The sequence below is a fragment of the Amblyomma mixtum genome, chromosome 7 (genome assembly GCF_055824585.1).
Source record: "Amblyomma mixtum isolate Tamu chromosome 7, ASM5582458v1, whole genome shotgun sequence".
Taxonomy (NCBI): Eukaryota; Metazoa; Arthropoda; class Arachnida; order Ixodida; family Ixodidae; genus Amblyomma; species Amblyomma mixtum.
This window is the reverse complement of record NC_143018.1, coordinates 49119030-49144841: the sequence shown is the minus strand read 5'-3', so window position 1 is coordinate 49144841 and position 25812 is coordinate 49119030. Positions and strand designations below refer to the sequence as shown.

General features: G+C 47.4%; 1 protein-coding gene across 1 annotated transcript in view; it reads left to right on the top strand.

The window, feature by feature from the left end:
- LOC149336021 (salivary peroxidase/catechol oxidase-like) overlaps positions 1–25513 on the top strand; it is a 35823-nt gene extending 10310 nt beyond the window's left edge. The window contains exons 3-15 of the mRNA XM_089552527.1: positions 410–557; positions 1977–2209; positions 6021–6215; positions 6956–7090; positions 8480–8581; positions 9934–10044; positions 11969–12104; positions 12906–13115; positions 14249–14386; positions 15719–15943; positions 19318–19487; positions 21409–21514; positions 25397–25513. Of these exons, the coding sequence (XP_089408653.1) occupies positions 410–557; positions 1977–2209; positions 6021–6215; positions 6956–7090; positions 8480–8581; positions 9934–10044; positions 11969–12104; positions 12906–13115; positions 14249–14386; positions 15719–15943; positions 19318–19487; positions 21409–21514; positions 25397–25472 (1985 nt within the window). The 3' untranslated portion in view covers positions 25473–25513. The remainder of the gene's footprint in view (positions 1–409; positions 558–1976; positions 2210–6020; positions 6216–6955; positions 7091–8479; positions 8582–9933; positions 10045–11968; positions 12105–12905; positions 13116–14248; positions 14387–15718; positions 15944–19317; positions 19488–21408; positions 21515–25396) is intronic.
- Positions 25514–25812: the final 299 nt, after the last annotated feature.

Here is a 25812-nt window from a genome sequence, read left to right as displayed (position 1 = left end):
ACCGCCGTAGCTTCATTATAGCCCGTGTTGACCGAGATTCTAAGGGGAACCATCATCTTTTCGTTATATCCATTATTTCGTTATAAACCGTTCCATTATAATGAGGTTGGACTCTGCGTTAATCGCACAAATTAATTTCTTTTTTACATTTTTACCATTTTTCTTCACTGCACACAATCTGATAACAAAGTTCTCCGGCGTTCCACGTATCTATGTGTCCTCGGGCAGTATGACTACGACAGTCTCATTACTTCATGGACCCACGACCCCTTTATTAGCTATATTCGAACGTACGCACAGGCTTCACCTCCAGCCGCAGGATTTAAACCCGAACGAACACAGCGTAGGAACACATAATGACGTACCACTGTATACTAATCAGAGTTTTGTCTGGCAACGCTCTCCCCAGCTCCACACCGCCGACATCGGTCAGCGGCTCCCTCGGGCTGCCCCTTCGCTTCACGACAGCGCCGCAGCCTTGACTCCCTGGAAGCCCAGGAGCGCAGCGCGAGGGTGGCGGCCGTCTACGAAGAGACAACGCGAGATTTACTCGCAAGGTGAGTAGAAGCTGCATTACATGGGTGAGAATGGCTGCATTACCCTCGAGCTAAACAATTTCCTTCATGTATTTCTTTATTTTTTTTTTTTTTTGCTGTTAATCTATGCTTGCGGAAGGTGACTAGGCGGTCCTAATCATATGCTTGTATTTCTCGTTAAAACAAGAGCTAGCTCTGAATTTTAAACAAATGTGAATACCTCTGCGTTGTCTTTATTCCGAGCCATCTTTTCTTTAATCTCGCCGTCCGCGTCTTATTGGATGAATTAATCCAGTTAACGCGAAGAGAAATATCACGAGCTGGAACACAACGACTTCGAGTCCGTCACTATTTCAGTGAACTGGTGGTAGCAGCGCGGTATTGGCACCTACGACCAAGAGTTTATCGGAAGGAGGGGGGGGGGGGGATTGATTTACAGTACAACGCTACACCAACCATACCATTATTACCCCCGAAGTGGATGCTACTTGGACGGCAGCAGCAGTGGGCGATGAAGTTATGAAGTACGCAGAGGTTTAACGTCCCAAAGCGACTAAGGCTATGAGGGACGCCGTAGTGAAGGGCTCGGAAAATTTCGACCACGTGGGGTTCTTTGACGTGGACAGACATCGCACAGTACGCGGGCCTCTAGCATTTCGCTTCCATCGAAATGCGACCGCACGCGGCCGAATACAAGGCGAACTTTTTACCTTCTTGAATTTCACGCCCTAAGCATTTAGACCTTGCCTGTCACGTCTGTGGCTGCATGTCTCTCGGATAAAGCGAATTGGGTTTGGAAACAAAATTCAAACATCGGCGAAAGCGAGTTTAATGGCAGGGCATAAAATTTGCATTTATTTTCACGCGCTTTCGCTTCAACGGGTTCTTTATTACGAAGTTTTACAAGCGAAGTGTGCAAATAAATTATTGCGCAGATTATCTTCCCCGTTTCACGGTCACAGACAAAAATAAAGTGTTGCGGTAGGCTTTCAAAGTTTTGCGTCAACAAATATGAACATTGAGTCTTAATGCCCAAAATAAGTGAGGGGCTGTCAATTGTCTCAATGTGCTCTTTTTTGACCGAGTACTTCACTAAATGCCCTTATTAACTAGAGGCGTTCGAGCATCTGAAAGGACAAAATTGGATGACTTGAGCTCCGAAGCGTTGTTTGCGTATAACGCAAACGGTGATATCTGTGGCAGCGCCTTTTCCGATAATGAAACGGATGGGAATTCAAACGAGAGGCACTGTCCTTTCATCATTATGCGCGTTCTACCGACGCATCATTGCCGCCCCTGTTTGGCTCAAAAACGTGAGGCGCTGAATAAATAGCAAATATGTAGAGACTAAATAAATAATCTCGCCTTGGGAATCCATGCCATCCGAGCCCTTTTTGTTTTTAAGTGCACCAAAACTTCTTTTCGTCTAACCGATTCCAGCCTAGGCGGAGATGCAAGGGCAAGTGAGGCGGCACTGGAGCTTGTCAACAGGAGGCTCCAGAAACGGCAGGCCAGTGCCCATTGCAGTGTCTGCCCCGTGCCGCTGCCAGCTTCGTGCGACCCGACCAAGCCGTACAGAGAGCTGGACGGGAGCTGCAACAACCTGGACCATCCGCAGTGGGGACAGGCGTACGCCTGCGAACGAAGGCTGCTGCCGGCCTCCTACAAAGACGGTACGTCGCAACTGCCGGCGTCTCGCTGCCTTTTGGAAAGAAACGCACAGCAAACAATGTGAAGTAGCGGGTACATAAATGATTGATCCTATAATGCAATCTCAGCTAAGAAATAGGCTATAAATTCGTTAGCGCATACAATCCAAATAGCCTAGTTTAACTGCACGTAGACCGTCTAAGAGGTACAAAAACCAAGCTTTGAAATTCAGGTAGACCGCCACCATCTACTGTGTTCGCAAGCGAACTGCGAAGACTCCTAGGCCGACCTTTTTTTTTTTTTCATGCAGATTTCTCAGGATAGGCTACAGCGCTATTCATTTCAAAACGGTGATCTCGGAGTCCTTCTCGATCTTTATGTCGCTAGTTCAAAACGAGTGGCGGAAAATAAATTCTTCCGATTTTAAAGTTGTTTTTTTTTCAGCAATTGCCGCCGAGCACTACCAAACAGAGCCAATCAACCTTTTTTTTTTTATGGGAGCAATTAGTCAACGCGTCCACCCAAATGCAGCCATAAGGCTACAAAGGAAAGCTGTGAAGTTTCCCTAGAAACTTTGTAGTTGAAGAATTAGTCCTGGTCCCGTGTTCAACTAGGAAATTTCTGTGGAAGCTGTGGAGCTGTTCTTTGTAGCCGTATGACTGCGCTTGGGTGGATGCTAACGAGTAATTACTTTGGTAAAAAAATATTGGTTGGCTTTTTTTTTAATGTCTCCCCTGCCTCCGCTCCCTGCCACGTCCCACCTTCCCCTGTTCTTCTGGTGACGCTTGATTCATTCCCCCGGAGGCTGGTCAGCGTTCCGACATCGTAGTTACAATGGCCCCTGCGCCAATGAAGATTTTCTTTTTAGAGCGAAAGTTCTACTCCTCCCGTGCAAAGCTGAAGGTCGTGTGGCTATGAAATTTGACCTTCAAATCAGGAGGAGTGGAGGCTTGGCTGTGACGTCATACGACGTGACTCGCCACGCCTCGCCACAGCTGCGCGCGTTGAGCCGACGGCGCTCGCTCGCCTCTCAATGAAAAGCAAAAATATAGTAAAAAGGAGAGAGTCGGTCCCCCGTGATAACGCCACGTGATAGCGTGCGGTGATATCTAGCCCTGCTGCGCACACGCATGCGCAGACGAGCTCGGCAAACTGACTTTAGATTAACCTCCTTGCTTTAGACGCCCGCGCCACGGGTCGCGCAGACGCGCGCACTGAAACATACCAACACCAAAACATAAGGGACTGACTGAGAGAGCGAAAAACGGGAGAGGGAGCGGCTTCAAGAGCACTTGGCTTGCGAAGGCTGGTCGCTTGGCGTCACGCTCCCTCCTCGGTTTTTTTTTTTTTCCTCCATGCTCGCAACTCTGAATCGCGTGACTCGCTGTGTCTCGCCACCCTGCGCATGCGGAGGCGACGGCACTCTCGCACGTCCCGGAAATCGCACGACGCGCCGTCCGCTATATACAAGCGTGGGACGTGTGCTTATCTTCGTGCGCTTACCTTAACAGAGCTTTCGCTCGTCTTACTAGGCTCAACCCTGTTTAGCCACAGCTAATTTTCTTTTTCGCCACGTTTTGCCCTCAAGTCCGGCCGTCAAGCTCTCCCGCACATGGCACCGTAGTGCGTACTCAAGCGACCGTTTCGTTCACACTGCGTGCCTTCCAACTTTATCCGCCACAGGAGATTCCCCTGGACTGGACCCAGCACTCGGCTTGGTCGCTCAGCCCATCACTGCCGATGCCGGCAACTCTGTAATCACACCGCTGCTCCATCTCCAACACTTACCCTTGCGATTTCTATCACGATTACTCCCCGATTAGCCACCATACCCGGACCACACCTGCCATTGAACCAATTTCAGGCCTCCTCCCCCCGCGATCGCGTCCTGCTGTGCGCCAGCCAAGGTCGCTGCGCAGCAACCAAGCCCGACCTACCGAGCTTCTCGCGCGCACTGTCCTTCCGCAGACCTTTACGAGGTCTGTTAGAAAAGTATCCGACCTTTGGCCGTAGAAAAAAAACTTGCATAACTGGAGCGTTCCAAACCTAGTCACCTTCAAAGTAGTCTACTTGGGACTCCACACACTTCTCCCAGCGGTGCTGCCATTTTGGGAAGTATTCCGAAAAGGCCCCTTTCGGAATAGAGTTTAGCTCAGCTGTCGTTGCAGCCATAATGTTCTTCCTTGTCTGAAATCGCGCTCCTTTCAATGGCCTTTTGATTTTGGGAACCAGCCAGAAATCGCAAGGGCCATATCAGGAGAGTAAGGAGTCTGTTGAACTACAGGAGTCTGGGTTTTCGCCAAAAAAGTCTGAATCAAGTGCGAGGCATGTGCAGGAGCATTGTCGTGATGGATGCGCCACTTTCCTGTTGACCTCTACTCCGGGTTCTTGCGCCGCACAGCATCACGTAGGCAACAAGGACATCCCTGTAGCACTCTTTGGTCATTGTTTGACCCTGCGGAGTGCGTACTCGTGGTCTGCCACACAGAGGGTGTCAAAGAAAGCAGTCAGCATCACTTTCACATTGCTGCGCACTTGGCGGGCCTTCTGAAGTCTTGGTGACGTGGAATGCTTCCACTGTGACGACTGGGATCTGGTTTCCGGGTCGTACCTGTACACCCAAGACTCGTCACCAGTTATTATGATGTTGACGAAGTCGGGGTCACTGTTTGCGGAATCCAGCATGTCCTGTGAGACTTCAACACGAAGCTGCTTTTGCTCCACCGTGAGCAGCTTCGGCACGAATTTCGCCGCAACTCTCTCCATGGCCAAATCTTAGGTGATAATGGAATGTGCGGAAAAATTGCTCATGTCCACCTCTTCCGTAATTTCTCGGATAGTCACGCGACGGTCCCGCATCACCACAGCGTTCAGTTCGGCAATGACCTGGTCATTTCGGCATGTTGATGGCCGATCGGAGCGTGGCTCGCTCTCCACCGATGTGCGGCCACCCTTAAATCAATTGTACCACTGCTTAATCTGTGTGCTGCTCATAGCATCGTCACCGAAAGCCGTCTGAATATTCCGAATGGTTTCCACTTGGCTGTCGCCCAGTTTATGGCAAAATTTGATGCAGTAGCGCTGCTCCTGTCACTCCGCCATTTTCCTTGCAATAAAAAACCGACGAGAGCACTGCGCACCGCCTCACTCAAATGCTGCGTCCCAGCGACTGACGCTGTCGGCAGGCGGGAAAAAATTCGTGCATGCGCACGAAGGTTCAAGGTCACGTGATGCAAGCGCGCTTGTTTCATATCCATCAGGTGTTCGCAAAAAAAAATAAAGTCGGATACTTTTCTAACAGACCTCGTACACACTTCCAGGCTGCCCAAGCTACATTCTGTACACGCTTTATTGTGTACATACTCTATTCATCGCAGAAAGCGCTGGAGAAGAACGGGTGGGGGGGGGGGGGGGGGAGGAAGCATATCTAGCAGTGCTATCTTCAGCACTGGACGAAAAAACTGCAGCCAGGGGAAACAGCGCGAACGTTCACGCAACACAGAATGTTTCAGCGACAGTCGAATGCAGCAGCTTCAATGGCCTGCTCCGTCAGCTCACAGCCGCAACTCCAGGCCTACCGCAATGAACGAAGGCGGTCTTCATCCACAGGTCACCTTAAATCGGCAAGCTTTGCTAAAGGATCATTCTGAAAGGAAAGTAAAATTTCATTTGGCAGTGCAGTGCTGCATCTGTCGCTCACGTGTCTCGTTCAACAACGTTTCTTTTACCCGGCTACTCCTTAGAGAACCTGTTAAAAATTCGTTCATCTTTACAGCTGCGTCAGAGTAGACCATATTAAGTGAGCGCTCACTCGTCGTCTCTATTCCTCCGCAGGCGTCAGTGAGCCCAGAGTGGGAAAAAGCGGCCATCTTTTGCCCAGCCCAAGGTTTGTCTCGTACATGCTGCACCCGGAGAAGAATGTGCCTGATCGGCGGCTCAGCCACATCACAATGGCATTCGGACAATTCCTAGACCACGACATCGCTTTTGTGCCCACGAACACGCTGCCTCCGCTGGAGACGTTTCTGGGTATGAAATAATAACGTCATTATCAACACCATCGCACTTACATTGACTGCAGGACAAAGTCCTCTCCCACAGATCTCCTATTATCCGTGCCGTGCGGGGGCTGCGGCCTTCCTGTTCCCGAAAACTCCCTAATTGGATCAAAATCACCCGCTGTTGCAGGCATATAACCGAGCTCTTTTTTGTTTTAAATCAGATACAGTCAATTTCCCTCGGGCAGGAAATATACATTTGCTCAGTTGCATTTGCTTTGTCCCCCCCCCCTTATGTAATGCCTCAACAGAGGCCTTTAAGGGTAAAATAAATGATGATGATGATGATGATACCCGGTCATACTATTTCAAAAGGGTTGTTTTAATTATATGTTTCAACCACGTACGCCCTTTGTCAAAAGTAACCAATCAACAGGTTTTTGCTGCTCAACCGCATTGCGGAGCCTTTACGGTATCCCTAAAGACCTAAAGGTCTTTAGGGTCATGAGGTCATGAGGTCAAGGGCTCACCTTATTTTACACAGAATCAGAGCTTAAGGGCTGCCATAAGTGCTTCGCTACGCGGCTAAAAAACAAACCACCTGTGCTGGGTTACTTTTGGCAAAGACTGTACATTCCGGTGTTCTAAATGCAGGGTGGAACAGGGCCACTAGTGTTTTTGACATGCATTAGTCGCACTCTACTTACTGATATATTATGAGAATGAAATCTGTCTACTATATATGAACGTTTCTTCCGCTCTCCGTCGTAGGCCGCCAGAACGGCTTCTCAAACGGCACCGTACCCTTCAACATAGAGGTACCCTCCGACGACCCATTCTATTCCAAGTTCAAGAACACGTCCTTGTTTTTCCTGCGCTCCCTAGCCTGCTGCCGCTGCTATCTGGGTGAGTTGAGTCTTTCCCGTCAGCCGATCATCACGAGCAAAGAGCGTATCTTTTTCCAGCACAGCCCGCAGAAACGTGCGTGTGCACAAAAATGTATATTTTAAACACTAAGGCAAACATTTACGTGCTTTGGCCCAGCCAACTCGTTTCTGAGAATTCTTTGCAAATTACCGGGGTGCTTTTGAGGACGTGTACTCATCAGGAACTCCGAATAGGCTTCACTCTACATAATGCAGTGATTTTATACCTATGATCAAAACCATTTTATGGACGCCTTAAAACAGCTAAATACTCACTATTGAGTGTCCCCGAAAAGAAGTAGAAACAGCGACCCCACGTAGAAAACTCATATCAGCTTTAAGATGAAGCAGATTGCAGGTCAGTAGAACCAACCTAACAGCAGTCAAGATAATGCTATATAAACAATAGCAAGAAACATGTTCCCAGTTCAAAGACAAAACAGGAGCAGCGCGTTCCCTGATATAATCCTCATCTGCGAAGAAAATCGTTAATCTACTAAGCGGATAGAATTTCACTCAACAAAATAATTGCGGGTTTTCGTAGCTTTCCTATCGTCAAAGCCATTCATTCGTTAGTGACAGGCAGCTTGGTTATCATCTCATTGGTGGTCGTAATCGACCAACTCAGAAGCACCAGCCAGTCGGAAACCAAGCATACGTACAACCATTTATCGATACAGCTGCCAATTCGATAAAGCTTTCATCTGCAAACTCCTCTCCCAGCAGCACAAAAACCTAGTTTTTCTCAACAGCCATGATTTGAGCAAGGAAGGGACAATCTATTACGAGCAGTTGCCCTTGTTAATTTTCTCCCCCTTTTTCGCACAAAAATGACGCATTCTCAATAACTCAGGCAACCGCATAGCCGCTACGCCGCTGGGTTAGCTATCTTTGGGATTGTTCACTGTGGTAGCGGTTCGTGCTAACTGGCGAGACATATTTAAGGTCGCACAGAACTCTACAGCGGTACCAGCATTTATCTCTTGTTCCTCGCAAGTCGGTCTTGCCTTGCATGCTAATTATGTTTTGCGCGGCAAGAATTCTTCAATACGTTCTGCACTGCAGTATAGCGTGACTTAAAAGCGATTAAAATAATGATTTTTCTTCATTTTTTATGCCAGCGGTAATTGAATAAACAGGGCTCGACGTTTTAACCACAACGTTCGGAGATCGCGATTTTTCGTCTCCTAATGTGGTACGTGCTCTTATTAGCTATATTATATTTAGACTTCTATTTAGTCAAGACGCCGTTCTAGATAGCAGTCGAAGTACGGTGCAAGTCGTTAATGGGGTTTATCATGGTAATAGTGACTGTCGACCATCTTACAGCTACGCTGATGACATATATGTCAGATCCGTGTTTTCACAGGTCCCAGGGAGCAATCGGATTCGAGGACGCCTTTCATCGACTCCTCACACATTTATGGCATTAAAAAAGACATCACGGACAGCCTGAGGACATTTACAGGAGGTACGTCCTATTACAGTAGACTTGGTGCTAAGTGCTTCTTGTCGGGTCATCTTAACTGTGGTGATGCTAACGCACATAGATAAATACAGTCGAGGCCACATATAAGGGCTGCAGTTATAACGAAAGGCGGAGGTGCTACTGTCGAAATATGCGTTGGCACAAGAGTACTGTATCTCAGATACAACGAAATGCGGTCGCATCTCTCGGTTCCATCGAACGAGGAGGCGCCGCCAACTCCTCCCGCCGTCCAAAAACTGATGCTTCCCGCGAGCGCGGAGACTGAGGAGTGTCTCTAGGCCCCCGTGAGAAGCTGTCCCCCGTCCAAGATGCAAGTTGGCGACATAAAGAGCCAAAAAAGGCGGTACTGCAACTATGCATAACAGCCGACCCCACCGCACGCCCATGGGCTACAGGCATACAAGGTCCATCGTCGATGCAGGCTAGGCAAAGTGTCCAAAGTGTACTAAGTGCGGTGGGCGCGAGAAAAGAAAACGCTGAACACGAATCTACTGACCACACTTGCTGATCAAACTATGGCAGATACACGAAAAGTTCGAATACCGTCCGCGTGGTATGCCCTATGGCTGTCCTCCTTCTACGCTGCTGCCGCCTGCAGGCAGCGCGGGCAGCGCGTTGACAGCACAGCGCAGCTGATGTATTCTATAGGCGCACGAGCGCTTCGCTAGCTTCACCACTGTGTGCGGCCAGTAGCAGCACGTGGCGCTGTAGTATACCCATGTGACGTGACGTACGTGCATTTGTGGACACGCGTTGGTGATTCACAGCTCGTAGGACTTGGTGCGGATGATGAGGCTTATACATCGGAGAGCCACGAAATGATGCGAGCACTGTAGATGACCAAAGAGCACTCGCGTACGTCTTGTCCGCCCGATACAAAGAGGACAGCCACAGGCCCCTATCATCATCAGATAGAGTGACTTTACAGCACGCTGTCACATTTAGTTCTTACTGGGGTTACTAATGTGTTCTCAAAATGTTTTGTGTTTGAGTAGCTGAGTGTGGGGTGACGTCGTTATTATGTTCATCATTTAATGAACCAGCTAGCGATTTTATTTAGCTGCTCTCCGCGAGTAAGCGGCTGTAAATTCAAAAGTTAACGAAGAAAAATCTAGAATCCTAACCCGTTACAGAAAATGAACAGCTTTTTTTCGTGAAAGACTTGCAAGAGACGCTATTAATCAAAAATGTGCTGTCAGAACTGTGGCATGGTGACAACGCCTAATCTCACCACGCAAATCATATGGTGAAGAAGTACGAGTCATAGGCATCAGGCCTAACCATCCATTCGTTGTCCGCATATATTTGTCAAACTTCAGTCAACCTTCACGCAGGCCAACTGAAGGTACAAGAAGTCGACGGATCCATGCTCCTGCCGCCCAGCCTCGACCCGGATAACGACACCTGCAGTAATCCAGTGAATGGCTTAATCTGCTTCAGAGCAGGTACACAGCAAATATAGTATGCTTCTACAAATAGGAGTAAGACCCATAATTGACGCTACGTTACCAAACAATCATTTCACTTCTACTCTAAATTCACAGTTGTCGTGGACTAATTGTTCTTATCTTCACCGCTTACACCCCTAAGCTGTACACAACACACGGCTTTTTGAGCATCCGTTACGGGGGCACTAAGACGTCTCACTGTGCACGTAAAAAAAGGCTAACCGCTTCAAAAAGATAACGAACGCTGAATCATGCAATTTATTAGAGAAAAGGCCATAACAATAGCTAATACCATGCCATGCAGCTTCCAAGCTCCTCACAGATCACTCACCGTGAGGAAGCACAGAAACCGCGCGTTATCAACCATGTCGACAGCTTAGTATAGAATATTTAGCTTGTACATTCTACAGTACGCCACCATCGCGTTATCAGAGACCTAGAGAGAGATAAGGTAAGATTAGGGAACGACTTTATTGGAGAAAAACATGCGCCGTCCCCCGATTGAAATTAGGACATCATAAATTGACAAGTGAGGTCATTGGTAGCTTGTGCTTGATCTAGTCTTTCCTCTTGGCTTCCTTAGCCACTGACATAGAGTGCCAGAGATTCGTGATGAAAGTGGTTGGGTCCTTGCTTCGTAGATCTGGAGCTGCAGATAGACTGTGCTCGTTAAAACGCCAAAAGAACAATCAATCTCGGACACGCCTAGAATGGCACGCTCCATGAGAAAACAAAGTAGACTATGCATCGTCCACATATCGTAGCACTGTTCATCATTTACGTAATGACAGAAAGAAGTAGTCACGATACTTAATCCAGAAAGCCTTATCAGAAAAACAAACAAACGCATGGCGGTTTAGCATTGCTAAGCACGGAATATTTTGCGAAAGCATAGTTTTTTGCGGGTTGACACCACCCCCACATACATGAAAACGCGAATGAGGTGTTCGCGTACCATGGAAGCCAGTTATGGGCGTATTCAACTTTTTCATCGTCAATGCCAATTTGCCCAATGTAAGCCGGCTACAACGTTGTCTACGCCAACGCATGCAGCGCACATCTCTTTCAGTACCGCCACAAAGTTAAAAGCCCGAATATTAGTTTGAAAGTAGTATTAGCCGATGAGGAAGACGATGTGCAGTACACGGCGTCAGAATGTGTTGCAGTTTAACACAAGGCGTGTTCGGCTGCGGAGATAGATTAATGCTTTAGCGCAGTGGGCACCGATGCAGATTTCGCGCCACGGTGGGTTTGAAACTCAGTCGCGGATAGTTATTTGACTGATTTTTATTTATGTATTTCACATGGCACAATCCCACAAACAGCGCAAGAAGCTTGTTCATGTTTTGTCATCGGAATAGTGCTTGCGCACGAGAACTGTCGCCTGCTACCTGATACAGATTTTTGGAATACTAATGGCAGTGCTACGAGGACATGCCAAATGAAAGAAGGCAGATAAGAAGGATGCTAGCTTCGTTCATCAGCTGGAAGTTTGCTCTTTAAGTCCCTGACTTTGCCTCAAGCGCCACACAAATGCTAAAATAAAAAGGGAAAAAACATTACGCCGTTTCTGCAACCTTTTATTGCAGTGTGACGTTTGTTTTCGGAACCGACACCGACATTCCCTGCGGTGTGCTGAGCATTACTGAAGACGTAACGCAGCACTGAGGCCGTGTATTTTTAATTGTCAACGCTTTTTGGTTGCTGCGTGGTAGGTGTCGCATTTCTAACTAGATCATTGTTCTGCAGATTACAGGTTACCTAGCCACTCAAATGCGGTTGAATGCTGTAGAACACTAGAAAGACCCGCTGCAGAAGGTGAAGGTGCCTGAACGCGATGCCTTGGGTTTATCTCAGGGATTGTTGACAGGATTATTCATCCGTGAGGGTTTTGTTTCCTACAAGTTCCTGCCTCTTTCAGGTGACTTCAGAGTAAACCAGAACGCAGGCCTGGTGTCCCTGCACACAGTCATTCTTCGCGAGCACAACAGCATCGCCTCCAAGTTGGCAAAGATCAATCCCAACTGGAATGACGAGACCCTGTTCCAAGTCACCAGGTAGGTTGTGTTTTCTGCCTGCTCCGCACATTTCCTCTATGTCCGTTAGAGTATCAAGATACGGACTGACAGAAAACAGGGAGACGATTGCATAGCTGACATACAACTGGGATCGTATTTTGTACAATTTCAATTTGTTTTCATTTCATTTGGTCGTGACGTCATTCGTGACGAGAGGTCGGGAAGCAAACGCCCAATCACAGGCACGGCTGGTCTGGCTGCGGCGCCGCGGCTAGCGACCCAGCCACCTCCGTATCCATTCCGGACGAGCCACTGGAATCATGCTGCGAAAACGCATCGCAAAACCTGGGCGCAGTTTTTTTTTTTTCTCGGGACGTGATAAGCAAAGATGAAGTTCGTCAGTCGTGTCAATCTCTTTGTCGTGCTTCGTTATTTTTGTACTACCTACACTTCTACTTTTGTTCAACCTGCACTTTTTCCACCTACACCGTTGTTCTACCTAGAATGTACCTACACTTTTACCGTTATGTGTACCGTTATTCTTGTACCTACCCTGCTCTCTCTGATATCTACCAGAGCCAAGACACAAATTACTCCGTAGGATGCCCCAGCACCCCCTCTGCAACCCGCAGCATTCTGTTTACCTGTCCGCGTATTTGTGCGATGCACCGAGAGTGGGCTCTGTGGGAAATTTTCCGCACTCCAACTAAAACTGTCGTTGAAAAAATGTTGCTGTCCCGAACCTCGCCTGATTGCATCAACAGAACAAAGCGTAATCAACATCTCAGCGAGTGTTCGATCTTGTCCCTTACTTCTCAGTGTTCGCCATTTTGTGTGCAGGAAGATCGTTGCTGCCCGATTCCAGCACGTTGTCTTCTTCGAATGGCTGCCCTGGATCGTGGGGCCTGAGGCCATGTCCGAGCACGGTCTCTGGCCACGAAAGAGCGGCTACACCGAGTACAACGCCAAAGTGGACCCCACCATGATCAACGAGTTCGCTGCGGCTGCTTTCCGCTTCGGCCATTCCGACGTCTTCGGACGCTTCGATCTGTGAGTGCTGAGCTCCAGTAAACGAAGCATCGTGATGAAAAGAGGGATGCCCCCAGATGGTTATCTGTATCAGCTCCGTTGAGTGCAATGTAGTGCTTCGTGCGGTAGTGCTCCATATGCCAACATTTTTCGAACACACGCCTCCAGCACAAGGTCCCCTGGACTGCGCGACTGCTGGCCTTTAAACGTTAGCGCTTTGAATAAATAAACAAATAGCATTATTTATAGTCGTATGCTGTTTAAAAAGTTTCAAACTTGCACTGTTACACCGCTATAGCCTTCCGCTAGCTATGGTCATAAAAATTTCTTTTAATGTTTTACAGTCGCATACTTTTTAAAAAGTTACAAACGAGTACTTTTACACCGCTAGAGAATCCCGCGCACTATGCACAAAACTTTCATTTAAAATTTTATAGTCGCATACTGTTTAAAAAGTCACGAACTAGCCTTTTACACTGCTAGAGCATACCGCTAACTATGTACAAAAATTTTCTTTGAAATGTTGTAATTTTGCTGCTTTACAATAACTTTTTTTTTCGCGGTGTTTTTTGTATTGCGCTCCCACCGGCTATTTCAACATTGTAAGCGTTTAGGGTTTGCATAGAGCAAGAAAACAGAATTCGCACTGATTACTTGAATAGTTTGTTGACAGTTTACATCGCAGGCAACGGGTACCCATCGATATTGCCCGTATTTCGTGCCGGTTCAGCCTCCTGGCGAACGAATTCTCCTCTATGTCATTGCCGTTTAAAGCATTGCTAGGCACTTCTTCGGCGCTGCGATAGTTTGTAATTTCACTTACAAGACACGTACAGTTATTCCATTACTGTTCATTAGCAGCGCTACACTGCTGATACTGATGAGAAATAAAAACAACAGAACAGGCTGTTACGCGGGCTATTTTAGTAATCGCGATGGGACAGCTTGGCTCGTTAAAGACAGCGCGTACGGAGTTTGTAATGTTGCAATCAGCCTGTAGATACGAACTTCCTGAGACATCCGCTTCTTCGCTTGGCGCACAAACTGGTACGGCGCAATAATTACAATTCTTGTTACTACTTCTTCGGAAAATTGTCTACATTTTTCTTATGCATATATTTCGTACTGATATCGAACTCAACTGACACACGCAGGATTGGACCGAGTGGTAGAAAGCAGGGAGCCATCATTCTCAAGGACACTTACTTCCAGAACTTCGAATTCTACAACAAGAGCGTCGAGGACGCCGCCCTCCGAGGATTCATGAAGCAGTCAATGCAGACGACGGACAGGTTGGCTTGATTCTTTTACTCTCGACACCCACTTGCAGGCACTTCATTTGAAGCGTGACGTCAGTCGCAGTCCAAAAACCTCGATATAAATACTTTTTTGAAGAAGAATAAGAAGAAAGGAATGATGTAGTAACCGTCTCACTTTTCCTTATACATCTCAAACCAAGACCCGAAGGAAGGGATAAATTCATGGTGAAAACAGCGCGGAAAAACGAACGGACGACGAAAGACACAACACAAGCGCTGACTCGCAACTGATTTTAATGGAAGAAAACGTCCTTTAAATGCTTTCCTAAAGGAAGCATTAGGAAAGCATTTAAAGGACGTTTTCTTCTATTAAAAATCAGTTGCGAGTCAGCGCTTGTGTTGTGTCTTTCGTCGTCCGTTCGTTTTTCCCGCGCTGTTTTCACCATGAATCATTACCAACTAGCCCAAATCGCAGCCTTAATTAACCTGAAGGGATAAAGGAGGGCGTGAAAATATAAACAGAGAAAGAGCCGCCACAGCGGACGCCTCCAGAATAATTTCAAGCACTTGAAGATATTTGTTGTTCATTGATATCCCACAGTGCAAGAGCACAAAATCGTTTGTAGTTAGTTATTGACGCTGCGCTTTGGTGTTGTGAGCTCATTTTTTGTTACCAACCGTATGGGCCTTTTTCGAAGCAAAAAAAAAATGGACAGCAAAAAAATTTTTGTATACCCTTTAAAAGGTTCACTTGCTGTTGTTCGGTGCCACTAAAAATTTTCGGACACGTTTCTTGGCTTATAAATTTATATATGTTTGGTACACAACAGACAACGCAGCTACTGCAATCGAGAACTAACAATGAACTGAACGGCTGAACATGCATGACTCAGCCAGGTTCACACTTGTTCAGGGTCATCACTCGGTCGTTCTCTCTCAGTCTGGCAGCCAGGTCCACACTTGTTCAGGGTCATCACTCAGTCGTTCTCTCTCAGTCTGGCAGCCAGGTCCACACTTGTTCAGGGTCATCACTCAGTCGTTCTCTCTCAGTCTGGCAGCCAGGTCCACACTTGTTCAGGGTCATCACTCAGTCGTTCTCTCTCAGTCTGGCAGCCAGGTCCACACTTGTTCAGGGTCATCACTCAGTCGTTCTCTCTCAGTCTGTACTGCTTTAAAAAGAACACAGCCTCTTTATTTGGTAGACACACCCTGTACACAAAAGCAGCCTCAAAGCTATGATTACCACAGTCATCTCTTTCATGGCCATCTATCAGAATAGCGTTCAATGTTGGCCCCATAGATTTCCCTCATTAAAATACAAATTTCCCTGCTGCCGCTTCTTCATAACAACGCCTGAATGCGCAGGTACGGTGACAGGGCGGTGACAAACTACCTCTTCCGAGGTCCCCAGTCCCCAAACGGCAACGACCTGTTTTCCGTGGACATGCAGAGGGGCCGAGACCACGGCATCCGGCCGTACGCGGACTACGTCAGACTTTGCCGGAACATCACGCTCTGCTCATTCGACGACCTCCACCGCTGCAAGCTGATGCCCAAGAACATCGCCAAGCTCTACTCGCAAATATACGAGTGCGTTCTCTCTTTCTTTCAAGGGCCAGTGCACTGACAGTGTGGGCGCTTGGAAGCTCGTGCAATATTCCAATGCTAAATATTCTTCCTCAAAACCACCGGGACTAGTCGTTACTTGGCACAGAGTGACTTTTAATAAGTCATACCAGAATAGTTCAAGCTGTTATCTTGAGCATAATCGCCAGAGTGCCGTTGGGCCTTGAAGACATAATTCAAATCATTTACCATGTCCTTCAAGGCACCTACAAGTACTTAACTTTTTGTTTCGATAGGTCCGTGAAAATAAGAGCGGCATTCATTGAATGTAACCTGCTGTACTGTCAGTTCTTATGTTGATGATGAGGGTACCAACAAAAATAATTTATCCTTTTTATGCACGTATCAAGTACCAATGAGGCGTGGTGTGATGGAGTTGAAAGATGGTGCGTTGAAGTGAAGGTTAACAAAGTCGAATTTCGATGGAGGCGAATTTCTAGAGGCCCGTGTACTGTGCGATGTCAGTGCACGTTAAAGATCCCCAGGTGGTTGATCCCCAGGCGTCTCTCATAGCCTCAGTCGCATTGGGACAATAAACCCCATAAACCGCCCGACCGACCGACCGACCGACCGACAAAAGTCGTCTTTTCCAGAAGCGGATTCCCTTTTTCATAGCCCGCCATTACAGAAATGCGCTTTCGCTAGCGGACCACCTGCGATCAGAGTACTGGCTTTTACATAAAAGAAAGCAACGTCGGGAGTGTAAACTCTTGGCGTTCGACGAAGAAGCCACCAACGAAATGTGCTGGCTTCAACAGCGGTTCTCACCCTTCTACAAAAACATGCAGAATCTAGTGCATCGATGGTGGCAGGGGACCATCGCTGCTGGGGATAGTCAAAAAGTGATGCGCTCTTGAGCATCACTTGAGCATCGCTATTGAGCAAATTGCAAACTTTTGTTTCAATACTGCATCATTTGATTCCACCCGTTCATAAAAAATTCTGCTTCCCTGCAGAGAAAAGGTTAAAAGGTTATCGACCTCCCCGGCAGCGGCTGCGAAAAAAAAATTGTAGGGAAAACTTAGGCTCCGCCTGCATGATGCGATAGCGTAATGAGTTGATTCCCATATATGCAGAATTGGTCACTCTCTACTTTACATTCATAGATCCCCGGGAGTCCCCTTACCCTTCCTGGCGCAGTGGTGCAGCGGTTAAGCGATGCGCCACTGCACTGAGATGGCAGGTGCTGCCACCGGTGGGGCTTTTGCGGCCCGAGCGACCAATCATTAATTTAGCTTCCACCTGCCACTGTGGTCAGTTTGTTCACAATCCGGTGGTCAGGTCATGCTGGGATGACGCCGCAAGGTCACGTGACCTATAAGTGGCTCACCTTGTTGCTTCTTGGGGGATTTTTCGCTCACAAAGCCAACGAAGACGCCGGATTCTGTGCACAGCGGAATCTTAAACGCTATCACGTTAAAACCGATCACTGGCTTTTCCCTCTCTATCGCTGGCGGCGATATATTTTTGTCGTGTCCATTCCTGCTACAAGGTGCGGTTCTGATGATGTTCCCAGAATAGTGTTCAAATCCTTCGGCTTGATACGCGAAGCAATGCTACGGCATCCCGCAGCACTGAGGCGCTGGTAAAATCCAAAAACAAATGCAGGTTGCCGACGCTTTATCACGGTGGCGGCATACGGCGGGGAACGCGCCAGTGTGTCGACTCATCTTGTGGGCTCATGCTCGAACCTAGCCCAAGGGGAGGGAGCAAGCAGACACTTAGAGACGGGCACCCCTTGACGCGAGAAATGGACGCACCTTCATCCGACCACTATATGACGCCGGTGAAGCCACTCAGCAAAGGAGGGAAGGGAAATGTTTTGGTTTGGTTTATAGGGTTCAACGTCCCATATCGGCTCAGGCTATGAAAGACGCCGTAGTGAAAGGCTGCGGAAATTTCGACCCCCTGGGGTTCTTTAAAGTGCACTGACGTCGCACAGTACGCGGGCCTCTAGAATTTCGCCTCCATCGAAATTCGACCGCTGCGGCCGGGATCTAACTCGCGCGCTTTTCGGGTCAGCAGCCGAACACCGTAACCACTGAGCCACCGCGGCGGACAGGGAAGTGAGGGGCTCGTTATGACACACATACGAAGGAAGCTGACAGTCACTGAAACTGTTGGCTTCCTTAGTACTGGCAATGCTGCTGACTTGCTATGCATTTGAGCCAACGGCTGCGTGTCCTGTGGGCACTTGCGCCTCTGACAGTACCTCAAACGCGCAACATACCTGTGCCAACAATGGCGTCTCACAGAAAGCTTTACAAACCTGTACAATAATAGGCCCCATTTCTTCGCAGGCACAACGCATGTTTGTCCATACATCAGAATTCTGGCAAAAGTGACCCGACCTTTGCGCAGTGCAGTTAACGAGGATTAAACGTATACTCAGTGACGAAGGTCGCAAAATAATGCAACGCCAGGACGTCGTCCCTAGAAATCATCATGACAGGGAGTAATGATCGCATATACTTAGGAGATATGCTACACGTGCATGGTTTCAAGACGTCGATTACAATGTTCAGAGACCTACACACAGGCCGGATTAAGCGGCTCTTGCTTTTTACTACGATGGCTCCATCAGGCCCCAATTAAGGCTGCGATTGAGCCTAGAGCTGTGCTCTGCTGGTCGACTCGATGGTAGACTGCGCCTGACCATAACACGATGCTGATCACGAGGCAGCGTTTTTCAACTCTTACTGCATTAGTTTATTTTACTTTCGATTTTAATAACCCACTGGTAGCACAGCTTTCCATATCACAGCCGGTGAGTGGCAGTGCTTCTGAGGCGCCAGCTGGGATCTCATAGGCGGTAGTCATGAAAACTGAAATGAAAATTGATTTTGAGGAAACAAAGGCGCAGTGGACGCTTCTCGGTGGGCACGTCAACTATGCCGTGAGGGAAGGGGTGAAGGTAGAAATGGCCGTAGCTACCAATAACTCGAGGGTGGGGGGGGGGGGGGATGCCATAAAAAAAGGAAAGACAGTAACTCTCCGTAACTAAAAAAAAAAAACAAAGAATTAATTGTGAGATGATCAAAATTAGAGAACAATCCTTCAGTCTTTTGTTCCAGACTCAACTGTTTCCTTTGGAATACTGTCAGCTGATATTAAGCAAGCCTGGTCGCTGCAAAGTCATAATCGTCCACACCTGAGTCTTATGCAGTTCCTTGCCTTTTACTGCGTGGTTTACCGGACCACAAAAAGCATCAGAAAAAGCATACTTGTAATTTGCCTGTATTGGTCTTCTTTCGCTGTCACGGGGAGAGCAAACGTAGCGAGCAGTGAAAAGACTAATGCAGTGATGAATCAGTGGGCGTGTTTCCAAACCGGTGCAGGGACGTGCGAGACATCGACCTGTTCTCTGCCGGACTCAACGAGCACCTCGTCCCCGGAGCGGCCATGGGGCCTACGTTCCTTTGCATTGTGGCTGACATGATGAGCAGACTCAAGTGGGGGGACCGCTTCTACTACGAGCATGGCGGACAGGCCGGGTCGTTCACTGAAGGTATGGGGAGGAGCATAGTCATATGCACCCACTGCTAGTGGTAGTAGTGGCTCGTTTTCTGTTTGCTTTTTTTTTGCAGGTCTTAGTCAGCTTTCTTACGCTTATACCTTCTCCTTGGTTCATTCGGAATTTGTAAGATCGAACATTTCAGTTGGTACATTTCCATGAATCCGACAGAAGTTGACTCTATAGTAGGATACAACTTAAAAATTTCAACAGTAGTTGTTTACACCGGGCCATGGTTCGCGGCGTCCTGTATTAGTCCGCTGGCGAGCCACAAGAGTGAACGAAGTGAGATTTTTAATGTTTGACTGTATTAAAAATGTAGCAGGTATCAAAATTCTAGATGCTACAATTTTTTCTCTAGTGATTAGCTTCTTGTTTAAGCAACAAGAAAACTTTTAACTACGGACTACTTTTTTGTCGTGGAGGAATCCCCTGCGGTGGCCCCGAATGTGGGCGGAGCTTCACTTCAGACTTAAGTTGTATCCGACTGTAGTCCCCTTTTTGAAGGAAAGAGAAGGAGAAGGAACGGCGTGACTCGTCCTCTACTCTCTTCCTTGTCGTTTTTCACTTTCCCTTAAAAAGTGCACTCCAGTTTACTTCTGTCGCATTCATATAAACATGGCTAGTGAAGAGGCATACGTCATGGCTTACTTGATTTTGAATGCAGTGGTCCCCGATACCAGGAGTTTTGTAGAGGTCCTAGCCAGTGCCGCTAAGCCTAGCGGCTTATCACGCTACGTTCTGCATTCATTCCGTCATTATCTTTCTTTCTTACGTCACGGATGATGTCAACGCGCTATATTTGAATGTCCACAGCCATGCACCACGTGGTGGCAGCCAGAGGAACTTGAAGTGCTTGTCTCGAATTCCATCTAACGAATACTAAAGCATTCAAATGCTGCAGTAGCAGCTAAATAACTGCTACTACCACAGAAAGTATTTAGTGTGCTGTAATTACAGGCGAAACATAGCTCCTTGTCTTGCAGAAAGGTTATAAACTCAAGTGGTAGGCAAAGTTGTGTAGCCTTTAATGGCACATGAGCAAGTAAGGCCATCATGAGCCAAGGTAAGTAAAGTGTATGCAGAATATAACCGGTATGAGCTGGATCTACACTCCGCATTTTTGAACTTACCTAGAGGAAATCCGATCTATAACATGAAGAACCATAAGCATACTTGGTATTCAAAAAAGGTTTGGTTTGGTTTGGTTTATAGGGTTTAACGTCCCAAAGCGACTAAGGCTATGAGAGACGCCGTAGTGGAGGGCTCCGGAAATTTCGACCACCTGGGGTTCTTTAACGTGCACTGACATCGCACAGTACACGGGCCTCTAGAATTTCTCCTCCAAAGAAATTCAACCGCCGCGGCCGGGATCGAACTCGCGTCTTTCGGGTCAGCAGCCGAGCACCATAACCACTGAGCTACCGCGGCGGCTATTCAAAAGTCTGCAAAAACGACTCCTGACCTTTAGCGTCCTAGAATATGGGAAATAGTTCTAATGCGTACCTTCTTAGCACATTAGCTCATATCACTGACCGTTGAAAATAAGCACGTGTCCTGTGTCTTCCTGCTAATTCATCGTACTTATCGCTGTACTTTTCTTGAGACGTACATAAAAAAATTGGTTGCCTGGCAACTGAAATCATTACACGAAATTTGTAAGGCGCTGAACGTGGACACTGCAGCCGCCTGCTAGAGGCGCTTCGGAACACTTCTCGCCATCCCGATGTTAACAATGCCAACCCAAGGTGGCAGGCAGGAAACACAAGCCACAGAGTAGCAGAATGAAGAGCTCGAATTTTATAACGCGTTCAAGAAGCACTCCCCAAGTTATTATTCCGAGTTGACGAAGCAGAACATCACGGTTTTCTGGTTCATTAACCTGTTCCTGAATTTTCATTTTCCACGCGTTCAGGGCAGCTGCGCACAATAAGACAGACAACCCTGGCCAAGATCATCTGCGAGAACACCGGCATCAAGTCGAAGATCAACCGAGACGTCTTCGATTTGAAGAGCGCAAAGTAAGCAATTAAGTCTCTTAAAGCTGAAGAGCGTGTGATCGGGCTCGGAAAATCAATCGACTATAGCTTTAGAGCGTAAGTTGCGTGTCATTTCTACTTAGTCACATATGTGTGGCTGAGTTTTTTTTTACCGACCACGTTCACACGACCAAAACGAATGCCATTTACAAATGACAGCTGGACAGACAAAGAAAACAGCATTCGAGCTGTCGATTATATTTATTCTACGCCGCACATTGAATACAGGGAAGGGCGCAGGGAGCGATGAAAAACCTGCAACCAATGACCTTTAGTCCATTCTTTCTACACAAAAAAGGGCTTTGTCGGGAGCGAGTTGGCTAAGGGCTTATTGTCACGTAAGCCCTGTCATCATCGCTGTCGCGGCATACCATAACCAAAAAACTTCGGGCATTCTTAACCGCATTCTTAAAGAAAATACGAAGGCATTAGGTTGCCTGCTATGCTGTCTACAATGAGTTTCTAATGTTCTTGCGATTTTCCCCGCGAAAACACTGGTTGGAACCGGTTCCACTGCCCTTATATGGCATGCATGATTCATCACCTTCTAGAATGTTCCAGTACCTTCATAGGACTGTCATATTGGATTATACTAATCCGACCCACTAATTCACCTTAAGCCGTTTTATGGGGTGGGCCTACTTCCAAAGTTTTGGGGGTCCTGTGGAATTTTTAGCGGTGAGCCAACTTGGGAATTCTGGGAGTCCTGATATTCTCAATTTTGGTCTCAATCATTTAGGATTGCTTCAATGGTGGTCCCGTGCTGCTGATGACGTCCCGGCCTTATTAATTGCATTCATAGAACGCGGGGAGTGTTCATACCACTACTGGCGCAGTGGTGCAGCGGTTGAACGATGCGCCATTGCCCCGGCAGGTAGCTGTTTCAAACACAGACACCGCTGGGTCTTGTGAAACCCAAGTTACTTTTCATGAGTTCCTGTAAGGCTGATGCGCAGCGCTATGGTGGGCAGACGCAGTTGCACTGAATTTATTTGATTTATTTTGACTGCTAAGGGCCAGGAGAGGTAGGTAGCTCACAACCAGGTGAGCAGTTTGCCAGGTGCCATGGTGGCTATGTTGTGACGACGTCGCAAGGTCACGTGACCCCTCTCGACCAATCATTAAGTTAACTGCCGCCTGCCACGGCGAGCAGTTTGCTTGCAACCCGGTGGGCAGGTAGTGATGACGCAACAATGTCACGTGACCTCTATCGACCAATGAGAGAATTTTGTGACAGATAAGTCGGAATTTTTTGCCAGAAGACAACCTAAACGCTACCGCATTAAAACTCACACGTTCATCTGCTTGTAGGATGGCGACGTTTCTTTGCTAGTGATGTGCCATTTTGTTTCTTCGGAGTTGCATATATCTGCACGTACCTGCGGTACCGACAAGAAGCCGGTAAATTTCTGCTTGAAAGAAGGCATGGAAGCTGTATTTAACGGTCTCTCGACTATGGAATTCGAAAGTGCGACTTTAAAAGTTTGGGAAATTTTCATTGTGACAAAGGTAGTAAATGCATATTGAAAATAAAGGAAGAAGTCCCAGAATCGAAGAGTTATGAGGGGCTCTTGTCAGTATTGTCTAATAGAGAGGAGGAGGAGGAGGAAAAACTTTATTTGTCACAACGGAGACCTGACCGAAGTCTGATAGGTGGTTTTCTCGTTCCAGGATCCCAGAGAACAACGAACAAAAAACTAAGAGACACAGCAAAAATGAGGGGGATGAATGAAGTGATAGCACCGGTTATTTACTGTGAAAAACAAACCGCATGTAAGGTGCCTAGATATATAAAAAGGGGGAAGGTATTCCACACTGATGTAGCGCAAACACTCGTGCCATGTTTCCCATAGCTGGATCTTGGTTTAAGTAATATGTAGTTCTCAGATTCGAACTCCGTCTGTTTGAGGAAAGGAAGTTTAGTGTTTCTAAGGAGAACTGGAATATCTTGGAGCAAAATATATACACTGATATCATAACAGAATATTTAATTAAAGCAGAAATTGACAATATTCTGTGTGTACATAATAACGGCGATACGTTGGACACGAAATTACTAAAGTTAATAATTATAAAAGCTTGTTTTGGATAGTTGTAGAGGTTCCAATTGCATAGTCTGCTGCCCCACCATGAGTTGCACTGTTAATGATGAGGTAGCAGAACGAAATTAGTCTATGTACGTTCAGGGAACTGCGGACTTTGGCTAGTATGTACATATAATGCGTAGCCGGAAAATTGTTCAACTGAAAGGAAATGTCGCAGTTGTCAGCCTCCTGAGCGCTGAAGCTGCCTGCAAACAAAAGCGCTCAGTCAGTCCGAAAGAGGGCGCTGTCAGGAATGCGCACTGCGAGGTCACGTCATCATTAGTTAGCCTGTTTAATGTGGTGTATATTGTGTAAGATGGGCACTGGGACGGTCAGAGGAGCAGGGCGCCGGTGGTAGACGCAGAGACACAGGCCTCGTAGACACACAGGTCGAGCACCGGGAGCTCACACACAAAGCGATGGCAATGCCGCTCAACACAACGGTATGAAGTTCGTCGTCGTCTTCGCTTGAACAGGAACTTCTTCGTCGTTACAACTGCCCCCCGGGGAGAAGAGGAGCCATCCTGGCGACTTACGGCGTAGGTGGGACGGCCGGGTCATAATACGGCTTGAGGCGCTGGACGTGAACAGTCTCGCGTCCGCGCCGGCGAAGATCAGGAGACGGCATCAGCGGTTCCACCACGTAATTAACAGGCGAGGTGCGCTCCACAACTCGGTAGGGGCCATGAAACTTCGCAAGAAGTTTCGAGGAGAGGCCTGGAGTACTGGATGGAACCCAGAGCCACACGAGGCTACCAGAAGAAAAGTGCGGGGACGTGTGTTGGCTGTCGTGGCGGGATTTCCGACGGTATTGGGCCTCAGTTGTGAGAGAACGGGCGATTTGGCGACACTCTTCTGCGTGTCGTGCAGCTTGCGAAATAGGAGTACACTCAGATGCGTCAGGCTGGTATGGGAGAATGGTATCGAGTGGAGCAGAAGGATGACGGCCGTAAAGAAGATAGAACGGGGAGAAGCCAGTAGTCGACTGCGTTGCGGTGTTGTAGGCGTACGTCACATACGGAAGGACGAGATCCCAGTTGGAATGGTCTGATGAGACGTATATAGAGAGCATATCGCCGAGGGTACGGTTAAATCTTTCTGTAAGGCCGTTAGTTTGCGGGTGATAGGCAGAGCTTGTTCGGTGAATGATGTTGCACTTGCGGAGCAAGGCTTGCACAACTTCCGATAAGAAAACGTTACAACTGTTCTAATGACATATCTGCGTATTTATTTTTTTTCCCTTCGCAACACTGCCACGTAACTGTTTCTTGGGCCCATCAAGCTGTTTACTCAACTTTTAGCCAGGAGGCCATCCATTTTTTCTGAAAAATGAATGAATGAATGAATGAATGAATGAATGAATGAATGAATGAATGAATGAATGAATGAATGAATGAATGAATGAATGAATGAATGAATGAATGAATGAATGAATGAATGAATGAATGAATGAATGCGGTCCTCGGAGTGGAAGTTGTCGTGAGGAGTGGAATCGCGTCCAAACAGTCCGAAAAGTGGGAGCTTGTTTGAGCTTGCGCTCTGACTTTAATTTTTTCTCATCAAGATATACTGTACTTATCCGTGTGCTAAGCAAGCTGTAAGTCGCCTTGTACAGTCAGCTTCTGTTAATTATACGAATACAAAGTAAGTGCTATCTGGAAGCCGTGAATCTGTCACTGCATCGAGCAGGCTTTGCAAATACACCTTTCTAAAAATCTGCTGTACAAAAAGAGAATAACTTTCACTGTCTGCTTTTTTTTTCGCCCTTTATATTAAATAGGAAAGTCGACTGCAAGGACTTGCCGGACATCGATCTGGAACAGTGGGCTGACAACCCGAAGCCGCAACGACGATAACCGGGAGGAAGACTTATCGATAAAGTTGGTTTTCAAGAATTGATGCTTGTTGGTAGAGTTGGTTGTAGTTCATAACTGCTAAACCAGGGCAGGACAAGGGCTCGTGTTGTGCCTCTTTCTTGTCCTGTTTTCGCTCTGTTTAGAACTTTGGTGTTCAAGCCATTAGACGGTAATGTGCGTTCTTGTTTTGTGATTGTTTTGCTGATCTCGGGGGCGACGCCATCCCGTGCGCGTCGGGAGAGAAAGAGCTAGTCTGTGCTATAGACAGCACCGCCGCCGAAGACGACGACGCCACAAAATTGAGGAACAAGCTAAGAAGAGCTAAAAAAAAACACGAGCT